This window comes from Abrus precatorius, unplaced genomic scaffold, assembly GCF_003935025.1.
Source record: "Abrus precatorius isolate BTA unplaced genomic scaffold, Abrus_2018 Scaffold6, whole genome shotgun sequence".
NCBI lineage: Eukaryota > Viridiplantae > Streptophyta > Magnoliopsida > Fabales > Fabaceae > Abrus > Abrus precatorius.
In genome coordinates, this window is record NW_020874406.1 from 13,470,601 (window position 1) to 13,489,874 (window position 19,274).

Sequence of the window (19,274 nt, forward strand, 5' to 3'; positions counted from 1 at the left end):
ACCGGTGTTATTGGAAGACGATGGGCTGGGAAAGAAAGAAGCCTTTCGCGCCACCAGTATTCACAATGTCACGTGTCGAAATCACCATGACTATCGCCACTGATGCACTGATAGACTTATCGTATAATCATAGTCGATACAGCACAATATTTAACACATGTCCCATTTGTCCTAACTGTTGATTTTGAAAGGGTATTGTCGCTATTAAGACGATACAAATGCCAAGATGACACGTTGCAGGTATCGCCCTTATCTGTCCAATAACATTTAAATTTTTTATTTTTTTCCTTTTTCTATTTTACTCAAAATTGTTTGCCTCCATGTGTTTAAGTCTCATAGAGTATCGTCTAGTGGTTACCGATAGTATATTAAAAAATTAAAAAAATAGGCTATCGTACATGCAGGTGCGATATAGGTGATGACATAGCCAATTTCACACCAGACAGGGAATATGTTTAAAAAAATCTTATTTTAAGAATTAGTTTTTAAATTAGCATTATTTAAATAAATTTTCCTTGAATATTTTAGACCCTTCCTCTTAATGGTTGGTCATTGCTTGAATCTCTTAGGTTGTGTACCCTGATTAGTGACCTTATTTACACCATTATCCGTATTCTTGTCACTATCTTGTATTTTTAAGCAAAGCTTTGTGATGTGGCCCACTAAAGTGTTAATAATGTCATTCACTAATTGATAATATTCTTCTGAACTAGAAGCCTCAGAGGCCAACTTAATCATTTTATATGATAGTTGTCGGTATCTTCGTGTAGTAGAAAGTATATGATCTTCTTTTAATTGTATGCCTTTTACATTGTGAATAATCCCACAACGGCCTTCTGTTGTCTATCTCTTTAGTATGTATTTGTCAGAAACAACCTTTACATCATTGGCTTCAAACACTTTCAAAGCATGACAGCAAAGTATGCCCATTGTTTCAAACTTTTGACAAGAGCAATTGATATTAGTTGAGGAACTATCAAATGTAACTGTTCATGACCTTTGTTGATTGACTTTAGTAATTACATATTCAATCAAAGGAGGAGTTTCAATCTTTAATGATATGCAACATGCCAAAAATTGAGCAAACTCTTGTTGAAATAAATTATACACTATATGTATATAAACCTTGGCCATTTGTATTAGGATTGGTGACACCTCATATCACAACATGGCTAGCTTATGACAGGAGTCATACTCACACTTAAGCTCATTGTAATGCTTGTCTTCAACAACCCGTTCAAAGTGAGCAAAGAATTGCTTAATGTCAACACCAAGTTTTATACAAGTCTTGAAATCATAATTTAAACTTTCATTCATCGAAGTACTTCACATTCTAAGGATTAAACAATTTTTCAGATAACATAATGCTCATTTCTCCTTTATGGAATATAGTGAAGTAATCCAAGTATTTTGTTCAACATTGTATTCTATAATGAACTTCGTCCAAGCTTCCTCAAAGTCAATTGAATTATCAAAGTCATACATGCATCTTTTCAAATCTCTTAAAAAATGACTTTCTCCTTTCATCAAATTGCCAAGTGCCATGTACATAATGAATGATGTGTTTCCGGCATTACATGGACAAGTGATTTGGCCATAGCTTGATCTTGATCTATGAAGATTGTTTGAGGTTCTTTGTTGTTGTGTGCTTCCAAAAAAATCTCAAACAATCATTGAAAGGATTCAGTTATTTCATCGTACAACAAGGTTGCTCCAAAAATAACAAAACCTTTGTAATGGTTGAAACTGAAAAAATAATGTTAGAGATCTATTAGCCCGATCGGTACAATATGTAGTGTCCAGTGATACAACTTCACTAAAAAATCATAATCAATTACCATCTTTGCATTTGTCTAAAAAACATTTATGATTTCCTTCTTTGCATCCATCTGGTACGCATGAAAAAAAGCTGGGTTGTCTAGCAATTGTCGTTGAAAGTATTGCATTAGATAATCAACCTCACTGTATACCATTCCTTTTTGTCTTTTAGCTCTCAAATAATTTTTTGCATCCAGTCGAGTATACCTAACATTAGCGCGAGGTCCTGCAAGTGTGCTTATTAGTTGAAATGATGCCTTTTGTCACAATCCAGAGGCCTCAACCAAATCAATTTCATGAGTTTAGACTTCAGTTATATTACGATATGAAGCAAGCATGTGTGTTATTTCTGGAAGTTGTAATAGGTGATTATGCTCTTCAACAAATTGATGAATGACATATTTGTTGTTGTTTGCCAAAGACAATGATATCCTTGCAAGACATTTAGTTCTAGTTTCTAGTCGATGTTTTGTGACTTGGGGTTTTCTTTTATCTTCTTTCCGATGTCCCTCTTTACAATAAACATATCTGCAAGCCATAATGGCACCATCTACCTTTCGCTTGTTAAAATATTGTTTCCTAACTCCAAATCCTGCCAGCTTGCCATATTTACACCAAAATCGCCATGTTTGTTCAAGACTCTCAAACTCTTGCCCGACACTTAGTTTCCTTGCGACATTTATTCTTCAGTCTAATAAGATAATAGTAAACATGATAAGTATTTATTCTAGTAATGTTAAGTAACAAATGTAATGGTAAAATGTGCACCTTTAGTATGTTTGAAGACTTTCTTTGTCATAATCTAACCCGAAATGGAGTTTAATACTACAAACTTGTGTTGTTTATCCTCACCGTGAGTGTGAAATAAGTCTTTACTAAACTTTACCAATGATAATATCCTGTACTTGAATGTTTCACCAAGAGCAAAAATAGAAGAAACTTTTTTCTTCATAAATAAGTAACCTAATATATTCTTAGCGCCAAAAATTCTGTAAAAATTGCTTAAGCCATATAGAAATTGCTTAAGCCTTATTCGCTACACAGTTCGCTAAAGCGAAAAATTTCAGTTAAGTGACTTTTTGCTTAAGTGATAGAAACTAGTTTAAGCAAAATATGCGACTATTGGTTTTTAAAAAAGTGGAATCACAATGTCTCATTTTCATTCCAACCCTTCTCTATCCTTCTCTCAAAGTTTAGAACTTTAATCTTCCCCAAACGTCTCTATTCTCACATTCAGTTCAAGGGCAAGCTTTCATTTTTAACTCAAGTACATAACACATGCGTAAGGCATGACTTCAATATTGTTATTAGTTGCTATAAACTCACTTTCTCTGTTACCTAAGCGTCTAATGATGCTATTATTCTTAGCTTTTGCGTGAGATTATAAGGCTTTCATGTGTTGAATACTGTGATATATGCATGAGATTAGTATTATTATGTTCATGTTGGATTGATTCAGAATATTAAGTTTAGGATTTAAGGTTAGTTTTATTGCCTTTGTTGGAAGCCTATGTATTTTTCGCTTAAGCAGGTTTAGGTCACTTAAGCGAAAATTGAATCATAGGAAAAGCTAAAGGTCAAAGCTTTCGCTTAAGCGACAAATTTCTGCTTAAGCGAAATGTACAGAGGCTTAAGTGACAAGACAGAGCTTAAGCAATTTTACCTTAATCTTGTAATTTGTTTTTTGTTTTAGGATGGCACCAAAGAAGTCTATTCCTCAAAGAAAGAGGCAAAGTCTTGAAGTTGGGTAAGCTTCACAGTAACATGATGAACCTACTAAACAACATCAACAATCATAAGCTCAAACTGAAACAAAAATCATATCATGGGATAGATTTAGGTTCAAAACTAGGGCCAAGGTTCAGAAATTTCTTGACTTACAGTGTAGGGAACTGCTACCTGAGAGGAAGGTTTCTTTAGAAGAAGGACAATATGAAGAATTTTTGCAAGAGATTACAAGAAGAAAATGACAATTCTTGGAAAATCTCTCTAACCAAATTCATGAGGTAATTGTCAAAGAATTTTATGCAAATGTATGGCCATTGGTCCTACACAAGTCAGATCGGAAGTCTTGGGTTCGAAGACACACTGTTGCTTATGACAAAGATGTAATTTCAGCCCTATTAGGCAACCCTCTGACCTTAGGGGAAGAAGAGCTATGCCAATACCAACAACATCGAGACTCTTTGTCAGGTTTTTTATATGATACATTAGCTGACACCTTATGCACTCATAGAAAATCCTATGAAACAAATGCAGTGAATAAGCCAATGCGCTTCAAAAGGTAGTCTTTGACTACTTTGGCCCAAATATGGGCATCCTTTCTCTTTGCTAACATAGCCCCAACCACACACATCTCAGATGTCCAGCATATCTGATATACAGCATCATGGAAGGGATGTCTATTGATATAGCAACCATAATTTTAAATGAGTTGCACTAGTTTATAATGTCTAATACCTCAAATACTGCATCAACAACAAAACTTTTGGGACTTCCATAACTAATCAGTGCTCTATGTACTTCCCAAGGTGTTACAATTCCAGATACCTCCAATCAAACAATAAACTTGAAGAAACCAATCAATTATCAGTTCATCAAAGATTATTGTACCAATCCAATGGAACAACCGGTAGGAGATTCTTCTCAATCGTCTTCATCTATACCACCTGTATCACAACCAACACAACCACGAAGACGACCATCTATGCCTAAAGCGCCACAAATAGATCCAACTCTCATATGTCATCTCACTCATATAGAGCAACAATTGGCAGGAAATAATTGTGCTTACACTCACCTAAGCGAGTCTTTATATAGTAAATGTTCTCTCCTTTATTATTTTAATTACTCTTGTAATTTTTTATTTTTTTCATTACCCTCATTACCTTCATCATATCTTTCTACAGGTTCACTCTACACCAATATCATGGTCAGGAATCTGCTTTCCTATGGCCCACACCCGAGGCTTTTGCAGTAACTATATCATGGCCTGGAGATAACCCTACCTTCACATTTCAAGATAAAACTACACAGGATCCAAATCGACAGCCAAAGAAAGGACCCCACAAGGACATTCAAGATATTGAGGAAAATGATGGGGGAGATGTACAAGAAGGTCAACAATTAGAGAAAGAAAGGGGACATGATGAGGAAGATGAGCCATAAGCCATGCAAGAGGATGACAATGTTAGAGCCACATGATTACAATTAGGATTTTATTGTAATAGATTTTAATGAGTCAATATTTTGTGTTATGTTATGTAATGGATTTCATTTGTAGTTCTTAAATGCTTATTCCTATAGCTCTCATTAATAGATTTCATTTGTAGTTCTTGAATGCTTATTCCTATAGTTCTCATTAATGGTTTTTAATATTTATCCAAATTGGTAACCTATATTATATTCCATTGTTTTGTGTAAGATGTAAGTTGAAAATTTTATATGTAATCAAGTGTATTTTTGCCCCTTTAAATGTTGTCCGTATTAGGATTAGGTTGGATTTTCTGTTACTTTCGCTTAAGTAACCACAATTTGCTTAAGCTTATCTATTCTGACTTCATTTCTTTTGAGCGTGGCCCAAGCACGTATATATTTCGTTTAAGCTACAACATTTTGCTTAAGCTATGCATTTTCTAATAAATTTGCTTAAGTGGATAAAACTGGCTTAAGCTAAAAAAGATTTGCTGGATTTATAAAACTCTGGCTCAAGCCCTACCAAAATTCACTTGAGCTATTTAAAATTCGCTCAAGCTAATTACACTGCCTGAAACATGTGCTCTCTGTTTTATATTCGCTTGATAATAATTAAATTCACTGGTCTTGGCTTAAGTGAGGCAAAAATAGCTTAAGCTATAAATGATTAGTTTGCAAAATAGGTGACTGAAAAACATGCATCTCCAGTCCATTTTTGCTTCAAATTTTTCTTTTTCGCTTGAGAGAACTTAAGCGATTTTAAATTAGCTTAAGCCAAATTTAATTGCTTAAGCAAATTTCGCTTTTAAGTCTCTTTTGGCTCACTTAGACACGTTTCTAAGTATTCAAACTCTTTCATCGGTCGCTTAAATAAGAAAAATTTAATTAAACGAGCAGAAAACTACAACCTGTAATTCCTACCAAAATTATAAGTGATCCAAATCCGTAAAAAACACTTGTTAATAAACTTGATTCCTGCTGGTAGGAAAGTATAGATTCTAATTTACAAATTAAACTGTGCCAAGTTGTTTTTTTTCCTCTTTTCATTTTGGGTGACAAACTAGAATATCTAAACCACAATCTTTTGGAGCCTCTCAAATTTTAGGAATTGGGATTCGTTATTTTTGTTTATAACTTTTAAATTTTTTAAACGGATTGATCAAAGATGATTTTTTTATCTTGAAAAAAAAAATGCATTCAAGAGCATGAAAATTGTATTGACGGCAAGTGCAATATTCAATAAACAAGCAATTAATAACTTGTGTCTTGGATCTCTAAATGTTTAATGCCCATGAAAATTATAATCTGAAAATATAGCTTCTTGTTGCCTGTAATCGAGGGGATGCTTTTGAGTAGTTTTTAATAGATCTTAGTCGTATACTTTAATTTTAGGTCGCTTTCCTATTTATTTTGTCCGAGTTTACTTTATGACATCATTCTTCAACAATCAACATCATTAACTTGCGTGGAGTATCTCCATTTCTTTTATTTTTTTTGTGGTGAGGAGTTGTCATAAAACTATAGGGCCATAAAGGTTCTTCCATTTCAATAGTATCTAGCAGTTGAGTTGACACTTGGATCTTATAGTCCAACCATCGTTCATTTACATAAGGATCGCAACCATATGGGTAGATGATGAACTAGGTAAAGCCAATTGAATAAATGGGGCCTATATACTAAAGACCCCTGCTGATATATACCTGATAAGGGAAGGTGCCATTAATCTGACCACAAAATTGTAGTTTTAACTTTAAAGTATTTTAATTCAATATTAAAAGCATCCTAATTATTCTTCATTGGAGTAACATGTGTAGGCCACGTGTGGGACTGCTGGACTAATGGACGAAATTATTTTCATCCAACTTCCTTAATCTTATTCTTCTGTTTCATCATGGTTCAATTCATAATTCAGCCAAAGGCCATCATTCATCACAAAGCTCGGTTCTAAGCAATACGAAGTTAAGGTGGGTAGGAGTTTCACAAAACATACCCCAAGCAGCATTAAAATAATAAGGTTGGATCAGAAAAGCATAATAAAATTTGGGTCTATCTATCCACGTAGCATTATCAAATACACTGTTCATATACGTGTAAGATCAATAGCATAATCTAATTTGTATGCAACTAATCCAACAGAAATAAATTTAATTCTACCTTAGTGCTAAAATTCCGAATGGTGGTGTCTCGAAAACAATTGTTTAGCAGGATAAACTTGTTTTCATTTACGAATAGTCCATTAACTGAGAGAAAGATGCACGCAACTTATGAGTCTTGTACTAAGATTCACAAAATACATTTAATTAACGAGAGGGATCAATTCTTAATTATTTGTTAAATTCTTAATCATTTCTCCTTTATGGAATATAGTGAAGTAATCCAAGTATTTTGTTCAACATTGTATTCTATAATGAACTTCGTCCAAGCTTCCTCAAAGTCAATTGAATTATCAAAGTCATACATGCATCTTTTCAAATCTCTTAAAAAATGACTTTCTCCTTTCATCAAATTGCCAAGTGCCATGTACATAATGAATGATGTGTTTCCGGCATTACATGGACAAGTGATTTGGCCATAGCTTGATCTTGATCTATGAAGATTGTTTGAGGTTCTTTGTTGTTGTGTGCTTCCAAAAAAATCTCAAACAATCATTGAAAGGATTCAGTTATTTCATCGTACAACAAGGTTGCTCCAAAAATAACAAAACCTTTGTAATGGTTGAAACTGAAAAAATAATGTTAGAGATCTATTAGCCCGATCGGTACAATATGTAGTGTCCAGTGATACAACTTCACTAAAAAATCATAATCAATTACCATCTTTGCATTTGTCTAAAAAACATTTATGATTTCCTTCTTTGCATCCATCTGGTACGCATGAAAAAAAGCTGGGTTGTCTAGCAATTGTCGTTGAAAGTATTGCATTAGATAATCAACCTCACTGTATACCATTCCTTTTTGTCTTTTAGCTCTCAAATAATTTTTTGCATCCAGTCGAGTATACCTAACATTAGCGCGAGGTCCTGCAAGTGTGCTTATTAGTTGAAATGATGCCTTTTGTCACAATCCAGAGGCCTCAACCAAATCAATTTCATGAGTTTAGACTTCAGTTATATTACGATATGAAGCAAGCATGTGTGTTATTTCTGGAAGTTGTAATAGGTGATTATGCTCTTCAACAAATTGATGAATGACATATTTGTTGTTGTTTGCCAAAGACAATGATATCCTTGCAAGACATTTAGTTCTAGTTTCTAGTCGATGTTTTGTGACTTGGGGTTTTCTTTTATCTTCTTTCCGATGTCCCTCTTTACAATAAACATATCTGCAAGCCATAATGGCACCATCTACCTTTCGCTTGTTAAAATATTGTTTCCTAACTCCAAATCCTGCCAGCTTGCCATATTTACACCAAAATCGCCATGTTTGTTCAAGACTCTCAAACTCTTGCCCGACACTTAGTTTCCTTGCGACATTTATTCTTCAGTCTAATAAGATAATAGTAAACATGATAAGTATTTATTCTAGTAATGTTAAGTAACAAATGTAATGGTAAAATGTGCACCTTTAGTATGTTTGAAGACTTTCTTTGTCATAATCTAACCCGAAATGGAGTTTAATACTACAAACTTGTGTTGTTTATCCTCACCGTGAGTGTGAAATAAGTCTTTACTAAACTTTACCAATGATAATATCCTGTACTTGAATGTTTCACCAAGAGCAAAAATAGAAGAAACTTTTTTCTTCATAAATAAGTAACCTAATATATTCTTAGCGCCAAAAATTCTGTAAAAATTGCTTAAGCCATATAGAAATTGCTTAAGCCTTATTCGCTACACAGTTCGCTAAAGCGAAAAATTTCAGTTAAGTGACTTTTTGCTTAAGTGATAGAAACTAGTTTAAGCAAAATATGCGACTATTGGTTTTTAAAAAAGTGGAATCACAATGTCTCATTTTCATTCCAACCCTTCTCTATCCTTCTCTCAAAGTTTAGAACTTTAATCTTCCCCAAACGTCTCTATTCTCACATTCAGTTCAAGGGCAAGCTTTCATTTTTAACTCAAGTACATAACACATGCGTAAGGCATGACTTCAATATTGTTATTAGTTGCTATAAACTCACTTTCTCTGTTACCTAAGCGTCTAATGATGCTATTATTCTTAGCTTTTGCGTGAGATTATAAGGCTTTCATGTGTTGAATACTGTGATATATGCATGAGATTAGTATTATTATGTTCATGTTGGATTGATTCAGAATATTAAGTTTAGGATTTAAGGTTAGTTTTATTGCCTTTGTTGGAAGCCTATGTATTTTTCGCTTAAGCAGGTTTAGGTCACTTAAGCGAAAATTGAATCATAGGAAAAGCTAAAGGTCAAAGCTTTCGCTTAAGCGACAAATTTCTGCTTAAGCGAAATGTACAGAGGCTTAAGTGACAAGACAGAGCTTAAGCAATTTTACCTTAATCTTGTAATTTGTTTTTTGTTTTAGGATGGCACCAAAGAAGTCTATTCCTCAAAGAAAGAGGCAAAGTCTTGAAGTTGGGTAAGCTTCACAGTAACATGATGAACCTACTAAACAACATCAACAATCATAAGCTCAAACTGAAACAAAAATCATATCATGGGATAGATTTAGGTTCAAAACTAGGGCCAAGGTTCAGAAATTTCTTGACTTACAGTGTAGGGAACTGCTACCTGAGAGGAAGGTTTCTTTAGAAGAAGGACAATATGAAGAATTTTTGCAAGAGATTACAAGAAGAAAATGACAATTCTTGGAAAATCTCTCTAACCAAATTCATGAGGTAATTGTCAAAGAATTTTATGCAAATGTATGGCCATTGGTCCTACACAAGTCAGATCGGAAGTCTTGGGTTCGAAGACACACTGTTGCTTATGACAAAGATGTAATTTCAGCCCTATTAGGCAACCCTCTGACCTTAGGGGAAGAAGAGCTATGCCAATACCAACAACATCGAGACTCTTTGTCAGGTTTTTTATATGATACATTAGCTGACACCTTATGCACTCATAGAAAATCCTATGAAACAAATGCAGTGAATAAGCCAATGCGCTTCAAAAGGTAGTCTTTGACTACTTTGGCCCAAATATGGGCATCCTTTCTCTTTGCTAACATAGCCCCAACCACACACATCTCAGATGTCCAGCATATCTGATATACAGCATCATGGAAGGGATGTCTATTGATATAGCAACCATAATTTTAAATGAGTTGCACTAGTTTATAATGTCTAATACCTCAAATACTGCATCAACAACAAAACTTTTGGGACTTCCATAACTAATCAGTGCTCTATGTACTTCCCAAGGTGTTACAATTCCAGATACCTCCAATCAAACAATAAACTTGAAGAAACCAATCAATTATCAGTTCATCAAAGATTATTGTACCAATCCAATGGAACAACCGGTAGGAGATTCTTCTCAATCGTCTTCATCTATACCACCTGTATCACAACCAACACAACCACGAAGACGACCATCTATGCCTAAAGCGCCACAAATAGATCCAACTCTCATATGTCATCTCACTCATATAGAGCAACAATTGGCAGGAAATAATTGTGCTTACACTCACCTAAGCGAGTCTTTATATAGTAAATGTTCTCTCCTTTATTATTTTAATTACTCTTGTAATTTTTTATTTTTTTCATTACCCTCATTACCTTCATCATATCTTTCTACAGGTTCACTCTACACCAATATCATGGTCAGGAATCTGCTTTCCTATGGCCCACACCCGAGGCTTTTGCAGTAACTATATCATGGCCTGGAGATAACCCTACCTTCACATTTCAAGATAAAACTACACAGGATCCAAATCGACAGCCAAAGAAAGGACCCCACAAGGACATTCAAGATATTGAGGAAAATGATGGGGGAGATGTACAAGAAGGTCAACAATTAGAGAAAGAAAGGGGACATGATGAGGAAGATGAGCCATAAGCCATGCAAGAGGATGACAATGTTAGAGCCACATGATTACAATTAGGATTTTATTGTAATAGATTTTAATGAGTCAATATTTTGTGTTATGTTATGTAATGGATTTCATTTGTAGTTCTTAAATGCTTATTCCTATAGCTCTCATTAATAGATTTCATTTGTAGTTCTTGAATGCTTATTCCTATAGTTCTCATTAATGGTTTTTAATATTTATCCAAATTGGTAACCTATATTATATTCCATTGTTTTGTGTAAGATGTAAGTTGAAAATTTTATATGTAATCAAGTGTATTTTTGCCCCTTTAAATGTTGTCCGTATTAGGATTAGGTTGGATTTTCTGTTACTTTCGCTTAAGTAACCACAATTTGCTTAAGCTTATCTATTCTGACTTCATTTCTTTTGAGCGTGGCCCAAGCACGTATATATTTCGTTTAAGCTACAACATTTTGCTTAAGCTATGCATTTTCTAATAAATTTGCTTAAGTGGATAAAACTGGCTTAAGCTAAAAAAGATTTGCTGGATTTATAAAACTCTGGCTCAAGCCCTACCAAAATTCACTTGAGCTATTTAAAATTCGCTCAAGCTAATTACACTGCCTGAAACATGTGCTCTCTGTTTTATATTCGCTTGATAATAATTAAATTCACTGGTCTTGGCTTAAGTGAGGCAAAAATAGCTTAAGCTATAAATGATTAGTTTGCAAAATAGGTGACTGAAAAACATGCATCTCCAGTCCATTTTTGCTTCAAATTTTTCTTTTTCGCTTGAGAGAACTTAAGCGATTTTAAATTAGCTTAAGCCAAATTTAATTGCTTAAGCAAATTTCGCTTTTAAGTCTCTTTTGGCTCACTTAGACACGTTTCTAAGTATTCAAACTCTTTCATCGGTCGCTTAAATAAGAAAAATTTAATTAAACGAGCAGAAAACTACAACCTGTAATTCCTACCAAAATTATAAGTGATCCAAATCCGTAAAAAACACTTGTTAATAAACTTGATTCCTGCTGGTAGGAAAGTATAGATTCTAATTTACAAATTAAACTGTGCCAAGTTGTTTTTTTTCCTCTTTTCATTTTGGGTGACAAACTAGAATATCTAAACCACAATCTTTTGGAGCCTCTCAAATTTTAGGAATTGGGATTCGTTATTTTTGTTTATAACTTTTAAATTTTTTAAACGGATTGATCAAAGATGATTTTTTTATCTTGAAAAAAAAAATGCATTCAAGAGCATGAAAATTGTATTGACGGCAAGTGCAATATTCAATAAACAAGCAATTAATAACTTGTGTCTTGGATCTCTAAATGTTTAATGCCCATGAAAATTATAATCTGAAAATATAGCTTCTTGTTGCCTGTAATCGAGGGGATGCTTTTGAGTAGTTTTTAATAGATCTTAGTCGTATACTTTAATTTTAGGTCGCTTTCCTATTTATTTTGTCCGAGTTTACTTTATGACATCATTCTTCAACAATCAACATCATTAACTTGCGTGGAGTATCTCCATTTCTTTTATTTTTTTTGTGGTGAGGAGTTGTCATAAAACTATAGGGCCATAAAGGTTCTTCCATTTCAATAGTATCTAGCAGTTGAGTTGACACTTGGATCTTATAGTCCAACCATCGTTCATTTACATAAGGATCGCAACCATATGGGTAGATGATGAACTAGGTAAAGCCAATTGAATAAATGGGGCCTATATACTAAAGACCCCTGCTGATATATACCTGATAAGGGAAGGTGCCATTAATCTGACCACAAAATTGTAGTTTTAACTTTAAAGTATTTTAATTCAATATTAAAAGCATCCTAATTATTCTTCATTGGAGTAACATGTGTAGGCCACGTGTGGGACTGCTGGACTAATGGACGAAATTATTTTCATCCAACTTCCTTAATCTTATTCTTCTGTTTCATCATGGTTCAATTCATAATTCAGCCAAAGGCCATCATTCATCACAAAGCTCGGTTCTAAGCAATACGAAGTTAAGGTGGGTAGGAGTTTCACAAAACATACCCCAAGCAGCATTAAAATAATAAGGTTGGATCAGAAAAGCATAATAAAATTTGGGTCTATCTATCCACGTAGCATTATCAAATACACTGTTCATATACGTGTAAGATCAATAGCATAATCTAATTTGTATGCAACTAATCCAACAGAAATAAATTTAATTCTACCTTAGTGCTAAAATTCCGAATGGTGGTGTCTCGAAAACAATTGTTTAGCAGGATAAACTTGTTTTCATTTACGAATAGTCCATTAACTGAGAGAAAGATGCACGCAACTTATGAGTCTTGTACTAAGATTCACAAAATACATTTAATTAACGAGAGGGATCAATCCTTACGTGATAGTACGTTATATGTCATGTCATTTAAATTTTTTTTATTAATTAAAATAAATATTTATAAAAATATCCATATACATATTTTATATATTTAAAAAAATCCGTCTTCTTCTCCAAACTTCTCTACCTCAATACCGGCAACTCCACTTTCAATCCATATACATTCATATGAATTATTAGATGACAATCAATGGGAATGCTACCATACAATAATAATCATACGTAGCAGCTAGCTGCAATTATTGGCATATCAGTCATAATGACCGTAACTTTCAGCACTCTTTTTAATCTAACTAAACCTTAAAAGTTTCAGAGTTATACTCCATTAATATAAGTCTGGAAGTTAACTCATTTTGATCCAAAATGCGCCAAGTTGTAAAAGGTAGAAGTTATATATACAGCGGAATATGACCCTAGAACAAAACAAGATGCAATTAGCACTATTCGGGGCTACTTGGGGGTGCCTCTTCTGTTGGCGTTATCAATGACACCTATTCTGTTGCATAAACATTTAGATATCAAACGACCTGTGTGGAACACTCCACTTTTGAATGGTAAATATGGGGATAACGAATAAAACAAAGAAACCAATCGGTTGGGCCAATTTCCGATGAACTTGGGTAATTGTTCAAACACATTTGTAAAAAAAAAAAACTGTGTCCAGAAAGTTAAAAACTACTATTGTCTTCACTTGCCATGGAGGTTGAGAGGATGGGGTGAGGAAGGTGAAGATTTGGAGTCGAGGTGGGAGAGGGATTGGAGAAAGGTACAGGAGTGAAGGTTGAGGTGGATTAAAAATGGAGTCGCCATATGAAGAGAGAAGTTTGGAGAGGAAGAAGAAACCTTTATTGTAAATATATAAAATATGTTTATGGATCTTTTTATAAATATTTATTTTAATCAATAAAAAAAATATTTAAATGACATGGCATATAATATGGTGCTGCATAGACAGAGAAGGGTTAATAGTAATGATCAATTCTTAAATTACTAACTTTAAAATGACTACTTTTTAATAAAAATATTTATAAGAACTAATTACAAAAAATATATATTTATAACGATACAAAATATAATTAAACTTAAAATTAATTCCTTAATACAGCTATCTTTATTAATATTGCAATAGTCAAAAAAGCTCAGTTATAATGGAATGGGCATACCCCAAGTGGAGGAAACAAAGTTGGGGTCTTATTTTATGGGCTCAACAATAGGGTTAATGAAAATTTTGGATCCTTGTCCAATAAACTCATTTCACCTTTAGCAAGGTATTACATAAATGATCTTACTTTCAGACCACAAAAATTATTATTTAACTTGGGCATAAAAAGAAGGGAGAGGGGGGAAGAGAGGTTGTGTATGAGACATGAATTATGTCATTTTAATATTTAAAACTTAATATTATATAACACTTATTTAGTGAATGAAAAAATAAAAGTATATAATTAACTCTTTCAAGACAAGGAAATATGGAAAGTTATAACAAAGTATTTATCACTGATTTATAGTGATTGAGTTTATTATACATTTTTATTTTATATACATCTTCACTTTAATTAACAGAAAATAAGTAACATTACTTTTAGATCATTTTAGTTTTTTTTTTTACTTTAGGTGAGTCAAATTTAAGATTATTTATTTCCATCTTATTCTCAATCAATGTTGATATACTTTTTTATATTTATAACTAAACATTTGATATGTAAAATTTATAAGATTCAATATAAGTTATCCAATATTAAAATTATATAAGCTCTAATATTAAATTTAAATATATTACCCAACTCACTTCAAAGATCAGTTTAAAAAAATTGGCCAAATTTTAGTAAAAGAATATATATTTTATTAATCAATTAATAACATCTTAATAATAAAATTGGCTAGTTTTTAGTTTGATCAGATAAGTATCATATATCAAACAAAAATTTACAAAAAAGTAGGGACTAAAATTTTTTTTTAAAATAAATTAAAATAAAAATTCGCTAAAATGTGAAAATTAAAAATATTTAAGCCGAAAAATTATAATAAGCTTCTAAAGTTATTCCAGGTGTCTTATTTCATGTTACCTCCATTGCGTCCAGTGTCCTAAGCATCTTACAACCATTTGTTTTCTTATCAGAAATAATAATTATTGTTTTTCATTCCTTGACAATTCCATTGAACAAGCAGTCAATAATACAAGAAATCGAAAGTACATCTCCTTCAGTTTCCCTTTAACTAGCTTTAACTAAATTTATAACATTCTTATCATTTTGAAAATATGTGTTTTCCAACAGGAGTACAGCAACAATAATTAGAACAAAAGTAATAACGTGAACAACACATGAACAACACAATCACTGGATATATAGTCAGTGATGTTTTTGGATCTAAAGCACTGTCATGTCAATGTTTCAAAGTTTTTTTTTAATGAAAATTTGGAAGTTATTTTTGGTTCAAGTACATAACCATAAAAAAGATTTTAAAATATCTTAAAGATAACTTTTTAAAAAAATGTTTATTACATAATCATTTTTTAAAATAAATTTAACATTTAATTATTAATTATTAATTAAAATTATTTTAAAATATATATTTAATATTTCATAACCAAATTTTTAGCATGACCCTAACATAAAATGTGATTCAAAATTATTTAAGATGTTTCGTTGGCAGCTGAACTGATTACGCGGAATATGGGATAATTAATATATATCCAAGTAAACTGATGTAAACAACATTCCGAGCACTAATATCATATGGTATCATAATAATAACCAAAATTCCACATAATCTAATAGCTGTGAATGTAACTTAATAAAAGCGTAAATGGATGAAATTATCGAATGAAGAAAATCAAAAGATTGGTATAGAACAAAATACTGAACCAAGGCATTAATCCTTTGAAAGCCACATGCCTACAATTCTGACGTTTACTTCTCTCCATGTTTCCTTTCTTCTTGCCTCTTCCAATTCACCAGAAGCTGGAGAAATTTCATGACCTGCATGTTTAATAATAATCATTATATTACTTCCCTCTATATATATGCAATACCACGCAAAGTTTGTAGTAAAAAATGCATATTTATATGCATATCAGCAAGCGTTGACTCTGTTGAAAGTTGCACCTCAGTCGGGTCTCGGAGAGAGTAGAAAGCGTTGCTTTCTTTCTTCGTTGATGAAACCAAAATCCCACAACCTCGATTGCCCTCGTGCAGAACCTAAATATACAATTCATGCAACCGTCAAATTCTTGTCAACAATTGATAATCTGTTCCCAATATAAGAAAAAACTAGCTATGTTCTACGCTTTCATTCAGTACCTTGAAAGCATCTTCATCGGTTTTATCATCTCCAATGTAGATGGGAAGCACATCATCCCAATCATTTAACCCTGCACGAAAAAAATCCATTTTTTACTTTCAATAATACCATCAACAGCATTTGACACACGTGCTATAGTTTATAATAAGAAAAAGAAAAAAGAAAAAATTCTCACCTAGAGATTCAAGTAAAAATTCAACCGCTTTTCCTTTGTTCCAGTCAATCACAGGACGGACCTCTAAAACCTATGTATCACAAATTGATTAGTTCAAATACATTGCAAGCAATTTTCTGATAATAATTAATCATAAATTGATAACGTTTATAAATTAGGCTTAAAAATGTATAAAGAAAACAATGTTTGAAATAACAGCACCCGCATCCCCCCTAGGAATACAGTAATATACCTTCCGTCCGTGGGTGGAACGTAAACGAGGGTAATTTTTCAACACATCATGGACACGTTGTCCAATTGTGGACCAATTCTGCATTGATCAGGATAACTGTCAAAAATTATATAAATATATGTGTATTTATTGGAACTGCTGATATAAGTACTTGTTCTATAGGGGGCAAAAAAAGCTATACACTAGCAAGTTATAGCTTTTCATTTGTCAGTATATTCATAATGGAATAACTTGTTATATTCTTAAAAATAAATAGTAGTGTATTAATAGCCTGGTGTACATATAAAAATTAATTAGCGTCGTGCAGGAAATAACCCTTACATTCTCTTCGACGTTACGGTAATGTACAGAAACGCAAAACTTGTGATTTTCAACTTTTGCACCCTTTATATCTTCAGTAATCTCGACGAGGGTTCTAAAAACCTGCATGAAAACAACCGTAAATTAATCTACTTTCCAGGTTATAAAAAGTAAAATATCTCTTACCAGGTATTAGAGAAAGAATTTGGCACCTCGTCAATCATGGGCAGGAATTCTCTAGCAGGTTGAAAGAGAGTTATCTCCTTTCCCTGCCACATTCAAATTAGTACAAAAGGCAGTAACATAAGAATTAAGAAATATGATAAATGTTCATAGTTGCTTCATCAGTAATTCCAACCTGATGGTCAGTAGATTTGACACAATTTGGAAGGTTATTGGAGGGAGTTTGACGAAAGGGGCCAATAATGTCCATTCCATGACTACCAGCATAGTAGAGTTCCGTTAGTTTAACTAGATCAAAAACCTGTAAGTGCAGTACGTTACACTTCAATGACATCGGTAATCGATAATTAAATCTGATATAAAAAAATTCAATACTTCATTGAATCTTGCCAAAGTAAGGATCGATTATCCTGCACACCTTGTCACGGCTTCTTCCACTGATAATTGCCGTGGGAAAATACCTTGCCATGCTTCTCACAGTGGCACGCATCTGAACAAGTATGGTTTAGACCTTAGAGGAAGGAAGAAGAGGGGGAATGCAATATCACAAGACAAGAAATTATATAAAAATGCATTGCTTACAGCTTCAGACATAAGGGCACAGTCTGGGTCATCTACTATTGGCGAAAGAGTGCCATCATAATCTAGAAACATTGCAATCTTCTTATTCTTTGCACGGTCAATAATATTCTCGAAAGAGTCTAGTGCTGAAGGATAATCAAGCTGGTAAAAGGAAATAAAAATAAATAAATAACAATATAGAAAAGCTTAGGCTGAAATTGCTCGATGTAGTGAATTTAAACATTGAAAGGAGTGAAGAAATTAAGAGATGAGCAGCGAGCATATATACCATGAATGAGAGAAAGTCATCAATGTCTTTGTCAATTGAAGCAACCTGAGCAATGGAACCTTTAAGTAACTTCTTCCTTGGAGGTGAAGAAGCCTTCATTGCATCCAACCAATCATTGGACCGAACATCATCAAGATTCGCTGCACTTTTTCTTGACCCAGTTCTTGAATACTTGCCTGAGGAATGTGGTGAATCTGGCTGGGAATAAGTTAGAAGACTAGAATGGATTCCTAGTCTTGACTTGTTTACAGGTACAGGATCAGTAAGAACAGGAGAAACATGAGAGTCCATTGGACCTAGCTATGTTTGTATCAAGAATGGAATTGAAAGAACTATCTGTGTGGCTTTGTAAGAAACAAGCTGATTTCTATGCAGCCTTTCCAAGATTTTTGTTTAGCCAACTCTTTTGTCTATGAAAAGCCACAGCTTTAATGTTTTCTTGTCACTGCTACTTTGTGAGCAGTCCATCAAGCACGAGTTTCCCTGAAACTTTAATTGGAAGACACCAAAAGCATATGAAATAAAATCAAATCAGTTTTTGACAAAATGTTCAAGAATATGAAAATACCTTTTCATATAGTATTGCATTTGTAACCGTGGTCGTTATTAATAATGGACCAGTCTATTTAGAAGAGAATGGTGAGTACAGCTCCTGCATGCAAACAAGGAAATCAACAACTAATTACTGTCAAGAGATGATAAAATGAGGATAAAAATTTACATCCATGCATAAGGTAATTGTATAAATGTTTTTATGAAATTATGGTCTACCAGTATAGATGAAATTAATATCACAATGTTCAATAACTTATACGGGAATGTACGGTGAAAATTAGGAGTTGTTGAAGGAGAAACGGAAGATACAGAGACAAGGAATAAAACACATTGAACCAAAAGTATATATAT

The 19,274-nt window shown here is 33.1% G+C and overlaps 1 protein-coding gene across 1 annotated transcript; it reads right to left on the reverse strand.

Annotated features, from left to right (window-relative positions):
• Positions 1-16,237: 16,237 nt before the first annotated feature.
• Positions 16,238-18,659, reverse strand: LOC113869352 (probable trehalose-phosphate phosphatase F). The gene is made up of 11 exons (XM_027505641.1): positions 18,369-18,659; positions 18,101-18,241; positions 17,937-18,008; positions 17,694-17,819; positions 17,548-17,604; positions 17,357-17,458; positions 17,036-17,113; positions 16,804-16,873; positions 16,628-16,698; positions 16,433-16,525; positions 16,238-16,306 (listed from the first exon to the last, which is right to left on the reverse strand). The coding sequence occupies exons 1-11, from the start codon at positions 18,657-18,659 to the stop codon at positions 16,238-16,240; spliced, it is 1,170 nt and encodes a 389-aa protein (XP_027361442.1).
• Between the last annotated feature and the right edge of the window lie 615 nt (positions 18,660-19,274).